The sequence below is a fragment of the Bicyclus anynana genome, chromosome 4 (assembly GCF_947172395.1).
Source record: "Bicyclus anynana chromosome 4, ilBicAnyn1.1, whole genome shotgun sequence".
NCBI classification, from domain to species: Eukaryota; Metazoa; Arthropoda; class Insecta; order Lepidoptera; family Nymphalidae; genus Bicyclus; species Bicyclus anynana.
In genome coordinates, this window is record NC_069086.1 from 65,347 (window position 1) to 83,049 (window position 17,703).

Genomic DNA, 17,703 nt, shown 5'->3' on the forward strand with positions numbered 1-17,703 from the left:
GCCAGGACATTTTCTAATTGGAGAACCTCTGGTAGCTGTACCGGAGATGGATAATTATTTAACCTCAAACGTAAGCTCTTTAACGAGATGGCAATTTATTCAAAGAATGTTGCAAGGCTTTTGGCGTCGCTGGTCTCAAGAATACCTCTCGAATTTAATAAACCGTTATAAATGGAGTTCTCGAGTACCAGAGCCAAAAATAGGAGACGTCATTCTTGTTAAAGAGGATGACCTGCCTCCTGGCAGATGGTTAATGGGTCGAGTTCTAGAAAAGCACCCGGGTGCTGATGGTATAACCCGTGTGGTCACAATTAAAGTGAAAAATTCTGTTTTGAAAAGGCCTACCTCAAAAGTGTGTATATTACCGGTAGAGCAAAATAATTGATAATCGTTACATAGTTTGTAGATTTTAGTTCATAGTTTAATATTAATTTAACTTTGTAATCTAACAAAGTTCAGTTCATAGATCAATTGTTAAGTTCACTTTATAATTTATTGTTAAGTATAGTTCAAATTTTAAAGTATGATTTCCTTACAAGTTGAAATTCATTTAATAGTTTGGTATTAATTTTAGTTCATAGTTCATTCAGTTCATTTATACTTTGTATAATTCAGTATTTGTATAATGCATTTATAATTTTGTATATCTTGCCAAGTAAAATCTGAAAAATTTTGTATGTAGGTCAGTAAAATCAAACCGTGTAAACTTCTCACCAAGAACTTCTCATGTGGTCACGGTGGGCGGAATGATGAAGGACATTTCGCCAATAAATGTCCTTGGTGGGCGGTATGTTTACGTGCAGTGGCACTAGATGGCGCCACTCACGCTTTAGATCGCGCTATGGCTTGGTTCATTCTAGAGTATATGAGGCAAGCCATTGCTTTTCCAAGTTGTTGGTGTTCTCAGTTATTGGTACCTACATTGCTTGTTTAAATAAACCCAACACCCATCGAGATCAAGCCGTAGTTTCATTTGGTGTGACCCGCGGCCCCAGTTCAACAGTGCACGGTGGGTTTGGGTGCTTCGGCCCATACAAATCACTCTGATATTCACTGCAGTAAATTCACCGTTTTCTAATGGACTTAACGAAAGACTAAACCAAACACTTGTAAATAAAATCAGATGCAAGATAAATGAAAAACAAAATACTAAAGCATGGACAACTATTGCTCATAATTGTTTGGATAAATATAATAATACGGAACATTCAATAACGGGTTTTGCACCAAAATACCTATTGGATGGCACTGACGTTTCATTCATACCAGATGAACTTAAACTAGAAAAACAATCAGGTGACTGGATTAAAGACAGGAAAATTGCATTAGAAAGAACAATTAAGTCACATCAATATAATAAAATGATATTTGGTAAAAATAGAACAAACTATAATTTTAAAATAGGGGATATGGTATATGTTGAAAATGGTCATAAGCTAAATAGAAGAAAGTTGGATGAAGTGAGAATTGGTCCATTTAAAATTGAAGAAAAACTATCAGAATCTATGTACAAGATTAATACAGGTCATAGAAGGTCAGAGTCAAGCCTGTTTCATGTTACAAAGCTTGTTCCTGTCCCCATACCAGGTGAAAGTGAGGATTGAAGCATTAATGTTGGAGAAGAAGAGGATCTTCGGGAATGTACTTACCTAAGGGGGGGAGATGTAAGGGTATACCATGTATGTAGTGTAGGTATACCCTAATAATACGGAACATTCAATAACGGGTTTTGCACCAAAATACCTATTGGATGGCACTGACGTTTCACTCATACCAGATGAACTTAAACTAGAAAAACAATCAGGTGACTGGATTAAAGACAGGAAAATTGCATTAGAAAGAACAATTAAGTCACATCAATATAATAAAATGATATTTGATAAAAATAGAACAAACTATAATTTTAAAATAGGGGATATGGTATATGTTGAAAATGGTCATAAGCTAAATAGAAGAAAGTTGGATGAAGTGAGAATTGGTCCATTTAAAATTGAAGAAAAACTATCGGAATCTATACAAGACAAGATTAATACAGGTCATAGAAGGTCAGACTTTTTATATTTTAAAAACGGCTGAACGGGTCACTGACAAAGGGAATTATTGTCTGAAATAGAACTCATAGAATGTTCATATCAGTGTAGTAATAATTATTACAGCATATGACAAGAACTGTACCACAGAATCAACACAACTGTAGTTAGATAGAATACAGATGATACATAACACAAACTATCATGTAGTGGAAAACGGACTGCGGACTGCGGCCAGAGTCAAGCCTGTTTCATGTTACAAAGCTTGTTCCTGTCCCCATACCAGGTGAAAGTGAGGATTGAAGCATTAATGTTGGAGAAGAAGAGGATCTTCGGGAATGTACTTACCTAAGGGGGGGAGATGTAAGGGTATACCATGTATGTAGTGTAGGTATACCCTATTTAAATTTGGCGCGTCTATCGACTGTCTGTGATCAGTGACATTGACAGATGACACTATATGATATTTGTCAAATGTCATCTGTCACTTTTAAGAGGGAAAAAAGCGTAAAGTTTTTCGGTCGTTAGAGGTTATTTCTTTTTATTTCGAAACTATTTAATTACACCAAGACAAATAAGGAACATTTAATGTCGTTTTTCTGTTTTCAGGTGAGTTAATGTGTTCATAAATATTGCGTATTAGTCTAATCATTGTAATAATACTAAGGAATAAATAATTCTGTTTTCAGAGCAACACATAGTTTCATTTGTCTAATATAATACTATCGTCTTATATCTATACTAATATTATAAAGCGGAAGAGTTTGTTTGTTTGTTTTTTTGTTTGATTGAACGCGCTAATCTCGCCCATTTATCGTGGAAGGTTTTATTATATTTTCAAAAAAATTAGGGTTCCTTCCTCAAACTTCAATAATGTAACCCAAGGTGTACAAAAGTTTTGTGTACTTGCGCTGGAAAAACTATTCATGTTAGAATAAAATAATCCATGGTTTCCGTGGTATTTGTGAAAAACTAAATTTCACGCGGACGAAGTCGCGGGCATCCGTTAGTATTCTATATATATAGCTCCGATCGTTTCGATCGAGTGACAGGGAGATTAAGAGAGTATTTTGGTAATAAAAGTCTATGTAAAGATAAAACATTTTTAATAAATAAAATGTTAAAAAATACACACGTCCGAGATAAAGGGAATTTTAAATCGGAGGAACTCTTTTAATAATAAAACATCTGATTAGACTAAGAGCTACTCGTAAATGTTACAATATAAATATCTACGTATATTAATCACAACGACATTCATAAAATCTACGAAGGAAAGTGATTCCGACGAACTCGCCTACGAAAATTATTGTCGGGGGAGGAGAGGGGAGGGGGGGGGCTACCGCGCCGACACGTCCAGCGACGAGGCGCCGCGGCGCGTGCGGTAGCGGGGCGGCGCGGCGCGGGGCGGCGGCGCGCGCAGCGCCAGCGGCTCCAGCGCCGGGCCCCCCGCCGCCGCCGCCGCCAGCGCGTCGCCGCGCTCCAGCGACCACTGGCGGCGCAGCGCGCGCGCGCCCGGCGGCTCCGCCAGCGCCGCCACGGTGGATGCGGAGGCGCGCAGGTAGCGCGGGCGGCGCGGCGCCGGCGGCGGGCTGCTCTCCGCCGACGCGGCGCCCGAGCGCGGGCCGGCGGCGCCCGGCGGCTCGCCCGGGTCGGAGCGCTGGCGTTCCAGGCGCGCCTCGGGCTCGCTCTCGCCGTCCGCCTCGAGCAGCACCTCCTCGAACCTGCGGAGCGGCGGCACGTGAGCGCGGGCGGGCGCGGGCGGGCGGCGCGCGGGTCGGGTACGCACTCGAGCGGCGGCGGCACCGGCAGCGGCCGGTCGAAGCCGTCCTTGCCCAGCAGCCAGTGGGTGAGCATGGCGCCCTTGCCCTTGACCTGCGTGAGGCCGCGCGCGCGCAATCGGAAGCCGCCCGCCGCCGCCAGCCGCGCCGCGGTGGCGCCCGACAGCTGCACGCGCCAGGCCGCGCCCGTTGACTCCATGCGCGCCGCGGTGTTCACGGTGTCGCCGAACAGGCAGTAGCGCGGCATGGTGAGCCCCACGACGCCGGCGCAGCACGGGCCCGAGTGCAGGCCGCTGCGCAGGTGCAGCGGCGCTCCGGGCAGGTGGCGGATGCGGAAGCGCCCCGCCAGGTGCAGCAGGTGCAGCGCCATGGTGGCCACGCGCTCGGCGTGGTCGCGGCAGCGCAGCGGCAGCCCGCCCACCACCATGTACGCGTCGCCGATGGTCTCCACCTGCGGGCGGGCGAGCGTGAGCGCGGGGCGGGCGGCGGCGCGGGGCGCGGGAGGCGGCGCTACCTTGTACACGCGGTACTGCTCGATGGCGGCGTCGAAGGTCGTGTACAGGTCGTTGAGCAGGTCCACCACCTGCACGGGCGTGGAGCGCGCCGCCAGCGCCGTGAAGCCCACGATGTCGCTGAAGTACACGGACACGTCCTCGAACTCCTCGGGCTCCACGCGCAGCCCCAGCAGCAGGCGCTCCGCCACGGACCTGCGCAGGGAGCGGTCAGCGGGCGGGGGCGCGGGCGGGGGCGCGCACGCGCCGCGCTCGCGCACTCACCCGGGCAGCATCCGGTTCAGCAGCTGCTCGGTTTTCTTCTTCTCCATGTCGAGCTGCTCCGTGCGCTCCTTGATCAGCTCTTCTAGATTATTACTGTACTTCTCCAACATCTCGAACATGGAGTCGATGATATTCGTTTTCCTGCAAAAATCAAAAAGATCTCATCAGAGGCCGCGCCCGCGGCGGGCGCGGGGCGGGCGCGGGGCGGGCAGACCTGCCGCGGTGCATGCGCTGGAACAGCTCGTCGAGGCGCGCGAAGTCGGGGCGCAGCTCGGGCTGCTCGCTCCAGCACTGGCGCATGACGGCCACGGCGTCGGGCGGCGCGGCGCCCAGCGACACGGACGGGCGCACCAGCGGCGGCGGGCGCCGCAGCTTCTCCAGCAGCTCCTCGGGCGACAGCGGCAGCATGCAGTAGGGCTCGCCGCGCACGATCACCTCCTGCATGATGATGCCGAACGAGAACACGTCGCCCGCCTGCGAGCCGCCGGGCACGCTCGCCGCGCGCGCCTCGCGCAGCAGCTCCGGCGCCGTCCACAGCAGCTCGCGCGCCCGGCGCGGCGCGTACGGCAGCGCCTGCGCCGCCGCCAGCGCCGGCAGCCCGTAGTCCGTGACGCGGAGCACCCAGCGCGCGTCCACCACGCAGTTGCGCGACGACAGGCGCGCGTGCAGGCGCACGGGCGAGCGGTGCAGGTAGCGCATGCCGCGCACCAGGTCCGTGAGCAGCGACAGGCGGAACGTCCAGTCGAGCGCCACCTCGTCCGCCATCAGCACGTCCTCCAGCGAGCCGCGCGCGCACGCCGCCCACACCAGCGCCGGCCGCAGCTCCGCCAGGCAGCCGAGGAACGGGTTCACGTTCTCGTGGCGCAGGCCCTGCATCACCAGCAGCACGTCCCGCGCCGCGCGCCGCAGCTCCAGCGCAGCGGCCGGCAGCGGCTTCACGTGCACCGGCTCGCCCTGCGGACACGGTCGGTCAGTCGCCGGCGGGCGGGCGGGCGGGCGGCGCGCGCGGGGCGTACCTTGTAGCGCGGCCGCGCGTCGGGCGCCAGGCGCGACACGCTGCACGTGGAGGACGGCGCCGACGGCACGAGCGGCTCCGCGCGCCGCGGCGCGTCCGGCGCCGGCGCCGCCTCGCCGACGTCGTGCAGCCGCTGCAGCCACGACAGCATCGACTCCATGCCTTCGCCGACGCGGCGGCGGTCGTCGGCCGGGAACTGGAAGTCGGCGGCGGCCAGCACGGGCGCGGCGCGCGGCCGGTGCGGAGCCCGGCGGGCGGCGACGCGTCGCGCGCACGCCGCGGCCGCCGCCGCCAGCAGCGCCACGGTCGCGCTGGCGGCGCACACGAGGAGCCCGAGCGCCGGCGCGCGCGCCCGCTCCGCCCCGGCCTCCTCCGCGCCGCGCCGCGCCAGCTCGCCGCCGCCGGCCGCCAGCGCGGCGCTCCACGCCCACGGCGCGCCCAGCGGCTGGCGCGCCGTGGCCGACACCTTCGCCAGGCGCGTCCACGTCGCGTTTCCGCCGACGACGTCGCTCTCGTACAGCACGAAGTCGCCGCTGAACACTTCCACCCCCGTGCGCCGCGCCTCCTCGTGACGGACTGCGGCCTCCAAGATGTCGTCGTACGGCGACGCGGCCTCCGGCGCCTCTTCGGCGAAGAGCAGCAGACGAAAGGGCCCGATCTGACTTCCCGTCGCGTTCTCCGCGGGAGTTCGCTCCCCTCGGTCGATCGAGTCCCAGGAATTCCTTTGGACGGGCGCTCCCGGCGGAAACGATTCCTCGAAAAAGTCGAGAACACCCGCCGCAGCGGCGCTCGGCTCGGGGCCGGCGTCCGCCACGCGCAGCAGCAGGACGTCGGGCGCCAGCGCCGCGGTGCCCGGCGGCGCCGGTGCGGACGTCGATGAATAGCAAACGACGACAACTGAAACGACAATACCACGATCATCCTCGGGTGCGTGCGACCTCGAGATCGAGCTCGGGCGCCGGTCACCGACCGTGCGGGGCGGCGGCGGCGCGCGCTCGCTGCACCAGCACGCCGGCGGCGGCCAGCGCGCGCTCCGCCTCCGCCAGCGCCGCGTCGCACTCGCCGCGCGCGGGCGCCAGCAGCACGCGCTGCCAGCGCAGCGTGCGGGCCAGCAGCGCCAGCGCGGCGCCGCGCGCGGCCGCCACGGCGCAGGGCGCGGGGCGCGGGCGCCGCAGCGCGCCGGCGGCGGCCAGCAGCGCGCCGCACGCGCGCGCGCCCAGCTCGCCCGCCGCCGCCACGCCGCCGCCCGCCGCCAGCGCCGCCAGCGCGCGCCGCGTCAGCGCCTCCGCCCACTGCGGCCCGCAAGTCTCTGCGAGATAAACACACGGCACCATTCATTAGTAGTTCAATTCATTTGTATTTGTTTATATTTTTATGTTAGCTGTGTCGTCACGGTCTCAGCTAAAAATCAGTATTATTTATGTATGTAGTGCACGGCATACGCTGAGCTGTACACCCTTTCTTTTTAACCGACTTCCAAAAAGGAGGAGGTTCTACGTTCGGCTGTACGTATGTTTTTTTTTTTTTTTGTATGTATGTCCAGCGTTAATTCCGTCAATTATGGACCGATTTTGAAAATTCTTTTTTTGTTTTGTAGGGTTTACTTCCAGGGTGGTCCCATTTTTTTCATGTCAGGATCTGATGATGGCATCCTAGAGAAATTGAGGGGAACTTTCGAAAGTTGTAGAGACGGCTAGTACGTTTGTTAGTGTTTCCATAAGGTATTTTAAACCACTACAATTTTATGAAGGTTTGGAGTTGGTCTGATGATGGAGCCGAAACACAGACGATGGAACTCGTCAAGGATTTACAGCAGTCGCCTTTTGTTTGGGCTTGATTAATTTGTATTGATGAGTACTTTCCACCTATATGGGTTGTGACTGTATTAAGGGTCTGGTGATGAAGACGAGGGACAGTGAAGAGAACTCCTCGACGGTTCACAGTAGCTACCTTGTGTTTGGACTTGATAAATTTGTATTGATGAGAACTTTCCACCTAGATGGATTGCGAATGTATTAAGGGTCTGGTGATGAAGACGAAGCACAGTGAAGAGAACTCCTCGACGGCTCACAGTAGCTACCTTGTGTTTGGACTTGATAATTTTGTATTTATAAGAACTTTCCACTTAGATAGGTTGTGACTGTACACACGCAGTGGGTATGCTAACACTAAAAATAAAAAAATAAATATTTTAATAAAAAAAATTCAACCGACTTCCAACTCAAAAAATAACTTTAACTAAAAAGCAAAAAATAACGTCCTACCTATGTGCTACCTTCTGATCAGTTTGAAGGCGGTGCCAAGCCAGTGTCGTGTTTTAATTAAAGCTGTTTCTGGAATAACCACAGAAATTTTGTAGTTTAAACGTATTTAATTAAAACATCACTGACTTGGCACCGCCTTCAAACTGATCAGAAGGTAGCACATAGGTAGGATGTTATTTTTTGCTTTTTAGTTAAAGTTATTTTTTGAGTTGGAAGTCGGTTAAATTTTTTTTATTAAATTTTTTTTTGGTTATCGTATTATACCTATAATGTTATGATACGTTAGTAAAATAAACGTGATAAAAACGTGATAGCCGAGTGGATGACCTCGGCCTTCGAATGGGAGGCGTACGACTGTACGAGTAAGTAGGTCCGAATCCTTTCATTTGATGTATCATTGTGTCATTTAAACAATTAGACGACAACTGACAATGCCCTTTTTCTCCGAAACTACTGTATCTAAAAATTGGAAAAAAATACTGAAATTAGCTTGTTACTTAAAAATTTTTGGATAATTTTGAAACTCTGAAATTTTTGGATATGAAGGTCACTTCTGGAGGGCAAGATGAAAATTAAAAAATTTTTTTTTTTAAATTTTCATCTTTTTTTTTAAATTTTTCAAATTTTTAACTGCATCGTCTGAAACATCAAACAAACGGACTTGGTAAGAGAATTGAAAATTTTAATTTTTTTATAATTTTGAAATAAATAGTTTTCAAGATATTGAAGTAAATAGACCATTCCCCCCCCCTATTCTCCAAACTACCAAACCTAACATTTTGAAGAAATACAAAAGTTAGCTTTCTACTCGAACATTTCTGGAAAACTTTGAAACTCTTAAGTTTTTTTACATCTTTTTTAACTAACGTGGTATATCGTTCAATATTGTCACAGTAAAGATAGATATCTTTACTGTGATATTGTGCTTACCACCTTGCATATTATTACTAAAGCTATTCATCAAAACTAATGTTAAGTTTTGTTAATTTGTTAAATACTATACGATTATAATAATTTAAAGTTTAGATAAATATTTAACGAAACAAATAAGTCAAAAACATGATAGATTAACAACGTTCGGAACCCTCATCACACGAGTTCAACTCGCACTTGTCCGGTTTTCGTATGAACTGTTAACGGTCACGGACGGTCAAAATGTATTAGCCAAAGTTGTACACCTAGCTGAATACATGTTCATTTAATAAGGATTCCAAACATGTAAGATGTTAGTACATTATTTTCAAACACTTTGCTATTTTCGTTCCGAAAGGGGTTGATTGTGTAAAAATCGTTACTTATTAAAAGTTATTCCTGTCACTTAGATAACAAAAGAATTAACATCGAATCATAAACAATATATAAAATGTAGTGAATATGCAAGCAGTTCTTTAAAAAAAATTGTTTTGCCGTAGTCAACTAAAACCCTTTTGATTTCCCGCCCGTCTGTTCGTCCGCGATATAGCTCAGAAACTATTTTGTACTAGAAAGTTGAAATTTAGCCTGAGTATGTAAGTAAGATACGCCAGTATAGTGAATAAATAAAATTTTGAAAAAATATTTTTTTTAGAGTATCTACCGTTCATTTAAAGTGGGTATGATTATTTTTTACTCGTCTAACCCACAGTGTAGGGTGTCCTTGAGTAGTAATGTTTGTGTGTAAGTACCATTTTTTTATTTAGAAATCTGTTATTTAAATAATAAGATTTAAATTACTAAATTTCTTAGATACGAGTGTCCCGCTCCTCTACCAGCTTAACGGATGTTTATGGATACGTGAAAAATGCACAGAAGTATAATAAAATTAAAAGTATCACTACATAAAAGGAGATGGTCCATTTCAGGTTCCCTCTTGTACCCGGTGACGTCGTACCTTTTACGGGAAACCCTGTATAAAGTTACGTGTATTACTTTAATCATCGCCTGTTGTTTTTTATATGGGACCTAATTCGAAATATACCTTTTCTAATCAACAAAAAGTGACAAGTGTTCACACAAAAAAAATATACGTCGAATTGTTAACCTTCTCTCTGTCCAAAAAGCTGTCCACTGCAAGACGTAGGCCTCGCATCAGGGCCTCTCAAACATTACGATGTGCCGGCGCATCCAGCGAATCCTTGCGACTCGCTTGATATCGTCAGTCCACCTGGTGGGGGATCACCTCGGAGCACCTCGGCACTTAGAACTGTGTGCCGGGCACGGTGTGCGGGGGGCACGCTCACCCTCGTGGCTCAGCAGCTGGTACTCGAGCGGGCGCCGCGTGAGGCGCGGGGACGCCGCCGCCAGCCGCTCCAGCTGCGCCAGCGCCAGCCGCGCCCCGCACGCGCGCCGCGCCACCAGCAGCAGCGGGAAGCGCGCGGGCGGCGCGGCCGGCAGCGCGCGCAGCAGCGGCAGCAGCAGCAGCGCCGGCAGCAGCATGGCGGTCACGCGGCGGCCATGGCGTCCGCGCGCTGTGCGGTGTACGAGTGGGGAGCGTGCATACACGAGCGGGCCAGGACCGCGAGGCCCGTAGCCGCAGGACATCATATCTTACTAACTACAGGTACTTACTTACTACAGGTATGAATGTATTAACATTAGCTTCGTTTTAACCGGAAAACTTTTCACAGAATAATGAATACCTTAAGCCGTTCATTTAATTTACACTTACACTACATATTTCCACTCGCTAATAATGATAATGATGAAGTGAGTACCAGTACCAACTGCTGCCGTACAGTGGAGTTCTGTTCTGTTAGCTATGAGTACGAGCATGGTATCAGAATAATTATAAAACCACGAAGGTCTGGCTGCACACGCACAGGCTCTGAGCCTCTGAATCTTTTAATAGCTGTAAGCGATATAGATTGATCAAAAAATCTTTAAATAAAGCTTTTTGAGAACACATTAAATTTTTCCTCGAGCATTAAAATTTCGGATCAGTAATTTTAAAGTGAATTATTGCGGCCACTCGGTCCCGCGGCCCGACGCAGGCGGGAAGATACGGTTCAGATGAAATTGTGCAACGAATATTAAACATAATACTTAATCTGGCTCAGCCTTCGAGCGAGGAATGCCACTTGGACTTCGGGTGAGTGCTTCGCTTTAGGCTTATTAAACTGGTGACAATTTTAATGTCAAAGAAAATCGATTAAAAAAGTAATAACGTCGCAATTAACAATTTAATAATTTTTTAGAGTTACCCTTTCGGTCAGTCGTGAGTCGTGATACACTGATAGTTACCGTCGACGGTGAAACGTCCGGGAGCACTGAACAAGTACTTGTTGTCATCAGAGGAGACGATGGCAGACGGTGCGTGCGCTCGCGGCCCGCGCTACATGCTGGCGTGTGCCGGCCTGCGTGCTGTGTGTGCCGTGTGCCGGCCTGTGTGTGCTGTGTGTGCCGTATGCCGGCCTGTGTGTGCCGGGCGCCGGCCTGCCCGTTCGCCGCTAGCGGCACGCGTGCACCGCACCGGCGACGTCGTTCGCTCTCGGCGCGGCGGCTCGGGGCGCGCTCTCGCCGCCACTGCGCGCTGGAGCCTGCGCCCGCCCGCCCCCCGCCCGCACCCTCACCGGCCCAGGGCGGGCGGCGCGCGCTCGCTGCCCGGTGTGACCATTCACAATCCTACGTATTTTAGTACAAAAATACTGTTCCAAAGATAATACGCTAATGTTTTGAAGTCGAAAATTCATCCTAACATCCCCTCTGAAAGTCGAAATTTTAGATCATGCTTTCTACTTGGTAATACACTACTCAGCAATCTGCACTAGACTCTGTGAATATATACTTCTATACATACTAATATTAGAGGTAAAAGTAAAGTCAATTGTCTACGTGTGGTAAAAGTAAAGTTAATTCTCTGCGACTATTTGGCCTAACCCCTCTCACTCTGAGAGGACACTCGAGCTCAGCAGCCGAATATGTGTTGATAATGGATACAATACACAAGAAGTAAGTAAGTAACGTGTGATAGCCCACTCTGCCTTTGATTCGGAGGGCTTAGGTTCGAATCCGGTCACCGGGCATGCACCTCCAACTTTAGTGTTTTGTGCATTTTAAGTTATCACGTGTCTCAAGCGGTGCAGCAGTGTCCCGCCTTAATAATTTGAGTAGGTAGGTACTAATATTAATAATAAAAAGGAAGTAAATAATTATTATTAAAAAAAGTATATTAAAATAAATCAACCGGCGGGCACAAATTTATATAACGTGGGTACAGGCCTTAATAATATATTTCACTTCTGTCCATTAATGCCCGCACTCCCCTGCGATCCACGGCGGCAGCAACGAGAACGCGACGACGAACTTGTCCACCAGGAGCAGCGGCAGGCAGGAGGGAGTCACGACAATTGGTGTTTAATTGTTTCAGTGAAGGCACGTCGCGCAGCTCACCAAATCAGGCAACCTCGAGCCCAACAATTTAGTTCACGAGGTAGGTACTAACTCCGCTCCTGGAATACGTCATTGCCACTTCTAAGTAAACATTCTCGTTTTAGCCACCACCGGCAACGCTGCAAGTTCGTACGACCATACCAGAATTGCCGATGGTAGGTGACATCAAAACGGAATTTACAAATATTAATAAATTGAATGAATTTAAAATCTAATTGAAGTAATATACAAAAGCAGAAGGTAGTCAAAGAAAAGAATGATGCAATATTCTACATAGTTACATTATTAGAATCAAGTTATTACAGCGTATAAGCTAAATGAATGAAACATGAAATAAATGCTGCAAGAAGGAAATATATACTTAAATTTGGAAAAAGTTTATAAAATTAAAATCACAAACTATAATTGATTATTTTAACAACTCGTATCTAATCTTGTTTTATATACCATTCAAAACTTACCCTATAGCGGGAACGATTTAGCACAATATTATAATATATTGGAATAAGCAGTATTTGGTAATTGAGTATAAAAACTGCAGACGGCAGCGTCGGTCGCGCGAATTAGTGACGCGACCGTGCTTTAACAGACGTTTGTTCTGACTGGCCTGCCTACAAGGTCAAATCGCGACGTCAGCCGTCTAACAGTAAACCCGGCAAAAACCGCCGCGCGCGACTCGATGTCGAGCGCGAGCTTCAGTTACCAACAAAATAATGTTGCAACATTAAATTTGTAACTTTTACAAATTTATTGTTACAACTTCACTACTTCACTTGGTGGATTATCAGCCTAAACCCTCTCATTCTGAGAGAAGACTCGTACTCAACAATGAGCCGAATATGAGTTTATGATGATGATGATGAGTGACTCTACCACCGGTTCCGAAGCTGGATCTGCAGAGAAGAAGAAGATATAAAAAAGACAAATCTTTACTCTACTTCCTTACACGAAAGAACACACAATAATAGTATTGTAGGTATAATGTACTCGTATGTGTCGGTGCAGTGTATAATACTTGTACCATTACTAATTTACTAGTGGGAGAACTATCGTTTTTAACATGACATATTATGCAACCTCTAAGCTCGGAAAATACGAAGTCGAAGTCTAATCTGATATTTCGTTTGATAAAGGATATTGCGGCGAGAAGATACTTTTAACTTTCCCTGCCTCCAGCAAGTCTATGCTGCCCTGATCGTGCCACTGGTTTTACTGCAATCTGTGTGTTTCTGAAGGTCACCCTTATTGTTTTCCCGAAAGCTGGATCGTCCAAATCGTGGACCTTTTCAAAGTTTGTTGCGATTTCATGTGATTTCAGTAGCAGAATCATAATTTTTTCCGGGATAAAAGTAGCCGGTTGTTAACCAGGTTATAAACTATCTATATTCTAAATCCAAAACCCATTTCGTAGTTTTAGCATGAAAGAGTAATAGACATCAATACAATCCATCATAAACAATGAAATATTGATATACCTGGTGACTAAGCTGGTGACACTTTGCCTGTTTTCAAAAATAAACTAGAAAAATATTTTTTAGCCCTTAGCCCACAGTATAAACTAAAGGTATCTTAAGTTTATACTGTGTTTTTTATGTTTATTTTATTTTAGTTTAATTCTGTTGTAAATAATGTAATTATGTCATAGATCCATATCTATATTTATAAATGCAAATCTCAATCAGTTTGTTCCCTAATTAGTCTAATTAAACTATTTATTATTCTTTTAATTCATTTAAATCTATTCGTATACTAAATTACGCATGTTGAGGTAACCTATAAGTGGGTCTATGACACAACAACTTGACTAAGTTTTGTAAAACTCAATTTTAATTGTCATAACCTGTTGGTACTCTATAAAAATAAATAAATAAATGAATTAAATTAAGGCAAGCTTCATGGATTTTCAGGGATCTTTTTCTTATCTTCTTGATGTAGCGGCTCTGCTCAAGAGGTCGCTGTATCACATTGACCGCTTCCGACCTGTTGTGATCACCCCTGACCAGACGTTACCAGCACTGGTTGGCGCCAGGTACAGCTGCAGTTTATTGGCAGGGGTGTGTTTGACGACGAAGTGCCCTAGGTACAGGTGGTTGCGTTTGCGGTTCGCACAGACTGTGCAGAGGCGTTTCCTCTGTTCCGAAGTTATTATCAATTTACTTGCATGAGAGAAATTGCCACACCGAGTCGTACAGGCGCTCTTCGTGCAACACAAATGAAAACAAAGACTCGACGTAATTTTATGTTTAATTCAAAACAGTAACAAAATGAACATTCCCCGGAGTCACGGCGCAGGCAGCAGCGCGCCGCGCGCCACCGCCTCGATGCGCTCGCGGTCGAGGCGCAGCGCCGCGCGGCCCTCGCTGGCGGCCAGGTCGCGCGCGCCCAGCCGCGCGTAGAACCGCAGCGCGCCCGCGTTGTCCGCCAGCACGTGCCAGTCCACGCGGTGCACGCCCGCCGCCAGCGCCATCTGCAACAGGCGGCTGTAGCGCGGGGCGGCGCGGGGCGGCGCGCGGAGGCGCGCGGAGGCGCGGGTGGCACGCACCTGGCACAGCTCGCGCATGAGCGCGCCGCCGACGCCGCGCGCGCGCTGCTCGGGCGCCACGTACAAGTCCTCCACGTAGAAGGCGCGGCGCGTCCAGCTGGAGTAGGCGCGGCTGCACAGCGCGTAGCCCGCCACGGCGCCGCGCCGCTCCGCCACCAGCCCGAAGAACCAGCTCGGCGAGCTCTCGAACCCGTCCTCGATCAGATCTGCGAACAGCGGGCGGTCACAGGGGGCGGCGGCTCGCGGCGGCGGCGTCGCCCGCGCTCACCTCGCACGCTGAGCTGCGGCCCGCGCGGCATGCCCTCGAACGCGGCCAGCTCCTGCGACAGAGCGCTGCAATCAGGTACGTTGAGGAACCCTCGGGGTACAGAGGCGACTATGTCCTCCCACTCGGCACGATAATGCGTTCCCACGCTTCTCCCCCTCTCATCAGTCTATTCTTACATTTTTTTTATTTTCTTTATATTTTTTACAATTTAGCCCTAGAGTACAATCTCACCTGATGGTAAGTGATGATGCAATCTAAGATGGAAGCGAGCTAACTTGTTAGGAGCAAGATGAAAATCCACACACTATTCGGTTTCTACACGACATCGTACCGGAACGCTAAATCGCTAGGCGGAACGTCTTTGTCACTAGGGTCATAACTAACCACACCCAAAGCCTCGTACCAGCCAGACCTGGATCAATTAAAAAAACCTCAATCGGCTCAGCTGGGGATCGAACCCAGGACCTCAGTCTTGTTAATCCACTGCGCATACCACTGCGCCACGAAGGCCGTCAAAATCGTCAAATCATTCGACCAGTTCCGCACCACTCGGCAGCTCAATGTTATTGTAAATACAGCGCCATCTTGCACAAAGAACAGAAAACTAGTGAGCGCCATTTAAGTATACCAGCGGCATTTGAAAATATTAAAACATACCTACCTATAATAGATGTCACACACAGGCATTTTCACAGATAACGATACTCATATTATCTATATCTCTGGCGGGCGGCAGGGAGGGGAATACTCACTGTTCATTGATCATTCACATTTCACATCACATTTCACTCACATGAATCATGCGGTGCACGGCGGGCATGTCGTCGCGCCGCATCGCGCGCACCGACACGGCGTCGTCCGCCTCGCTGGAACTCATTGCACAGTGCACACCTCCTGCAAACGAACGCCACTAACTATAGTATACCTCCTGATGATTACTTACAGAGAAACTTCGCCCGAACAACTGCTCAGTTCATCACATTCTGTGACTCACTAGTCGTAGTCAGTAGTCACCTTCAAAAACTCCTACACGACACCAACACGCCGGCGCCACGCACGTATTGACGGCGAACTGCTCAGTGCTACTCTGCAACAGAGAACAGCTGCTAGGTATTCACCGCTCATTCACTACGTCCGCTGTCGCGCATGGGACGTCTTTAGTGTTCGTTTGCCTGCCAATAGATGGCTCTGTAAATATACGAATTGAACTATTAAATCTTTTTATTATACATAATAAATATGCCGATCATAGTATTATGATTGTCAACACCCTAATTGTTGGTAAATAGGAACTCGATTAAGTATTTAAAAAGACAGAATTATGTTTTTATTCTTTTCAAGAAGCTTAGACTATCGTTTCTAGTTCATCTTGAATTTCCTATACATGATTATTTCCATTTTTACAATATTCAATTTTGTCAAAATTATAATGCAAATATTTTAATAGAATATAATATAAATAAATAGTAATATGTACATAAAATAAGAAATTGTATTTAACATTTAGTGTCAACGCCCTCTATCAGCACAGTTTTGCTTCACTACATCAACCAAGATGAGTCCAGGTAATGTTGTAGCTATGATAAAGATGGCACTAGACGCATGAAATCTTTTAAATTACCGAGTTGTCATGGAAAATACCCTGAATGCGGAGAGAATTCTAGAAGAAATACCTATTAGGTTCTTAAAGATGTAAACCAAAGATGAACGATATCACGTTACTGCAAAAAATAAATCGAACTCAAAACTCAAACTCAAAACTCAAACTCAAAATTAATTTAGTGCAATTAAGCTTACTTAGTTATCCGTATATCACTATGACTATGATAAATCCTATAATACATCAAATTTGCCAAAAATAATTACTACACAGTATCGGTACAGTTTTTGGCGATAACGCATACGAAGTCAAAAACCAAACCAAACCAAAACAAACAATGCCTATATAGAGTAGGTATACTTCCAGATTGGTCCCATTTAATTTTCATGAAAATCGGTTCAGTAATTTTGTGTTAAAATGAAAATTATGGGCCATTTCCTTGTTTTTATTTAAAGTCAACATTACTGAACTGATTTTTATGAACATTAAGCTACACAGGCTACACACTAAAACAGAAAATTAAAATATTTTTAAGAAAAAAATTTATTTATATTTAAAAATACATTTTGAAAAAAAAATTGGAATGCGCTCACTTTTTTTTCTGTATTGAAAATTCAGCACCTTCCATACATTTTTATCAGCAACTTTGTAAGTATATAAAAAAAAATTATGAAAAAAATTTAACCTACTTCAAAAAAACAAAACATACTGACTAGACTAAGAAGCGAAAAATAATGTAATTCTTAGTTCTATATATCATATTATGTACTAACTGATGATCAGTTTTAAGGCGGCGCTAGCCCGATGATGTATTTATTCAAGCCATGTAAGAATATTATAAAGATTTAGGTTTTTCAGCCAGTGTTTTTTTTTTTTTTATCATGTAGTTCTTTCAGAAACGGCTTAAATAACCCCAACACCGCCTTAGCACCGCCTTCAAACTGATCATCAGTTAGTACATAATCTATATCTATACTAATATTATAAAGAGGTAAAGTTTGTAAGTTTGTAAGTTTATAACAATTCTTTGAAATGGGGTAATCTTCGGAACTACTGGTC

At 47.2% G+C, this 17,703-nt stretch overlaps 2 protein-coding genes across 3 annotated transcripts; both read right to left on the reverse strand.

Annotated features, from left to right (window-relative positions):
- Positions 1-3,119: 3,119 nt before the first annotated feature.
- LOC112049856 (retinal guanylyl cyclase 1) lies at positions 3,120-10,386 on the reverse strand. The gene is made up of 7 exons (XM_052891547.1): positions 10,086-10,386; positions 6,662-6,911; positions 5,604-6,600; positions 4,802-5,541; positions 4,588-4,728; positions 3,820-4,518; positions 3,120-3,754 (listed from the first exon to the last, which is right to left on the reverse strand). Exons 1-7 carry the CDS (start codon positions 10,384-10,386, stop codon positions 3,370-3,372), a joined length of 3,513 nt encoding a protein of 1,170 aa, XP_052747507.1. The 3' UTR covers positions 3,120-3,369.
- A 4,074-nt stretch (positions 10,387-14,460) lies between these two features.
- LOC112049842 (thialysine N-epsilon-acetyltransferase-like) lies at positions 14,461-16,232 on the reverse strand. 2 transcript variants are annotated; one of them, XM_024087883.2, is made up of 5 exons: positions 16,039-16,232; positions 15,838-15,938; positions 15,045-15,096; positions 14,777-14,982; positions 14,461-14,701 (listed from the first exon to the last, which is right to left on the reverse strand). In XM_024087883.2, exons 2-5 carry the CDS (start codon positions 15,919-15,921, stop codon positions 14,516-14,518), a joined length of 528 nt encoding a protein of 175 aa, XP_023943651.2. In that variant the 5' UTR covers positions 15,922-15,938; positions 16,039-16,232; the 3' UTR covers positions 14,461-14,515. The 2 variants fall into 2 exon arrangements, with proteins under 2 accessions (XP_023943651.2, XP_023943650.2); XM_024087882.2 differs by having other exon boundaries at positions 16,059-16,228.
- Positions 16,233-17,703: the final 1,471 nt, after the last annotated feature.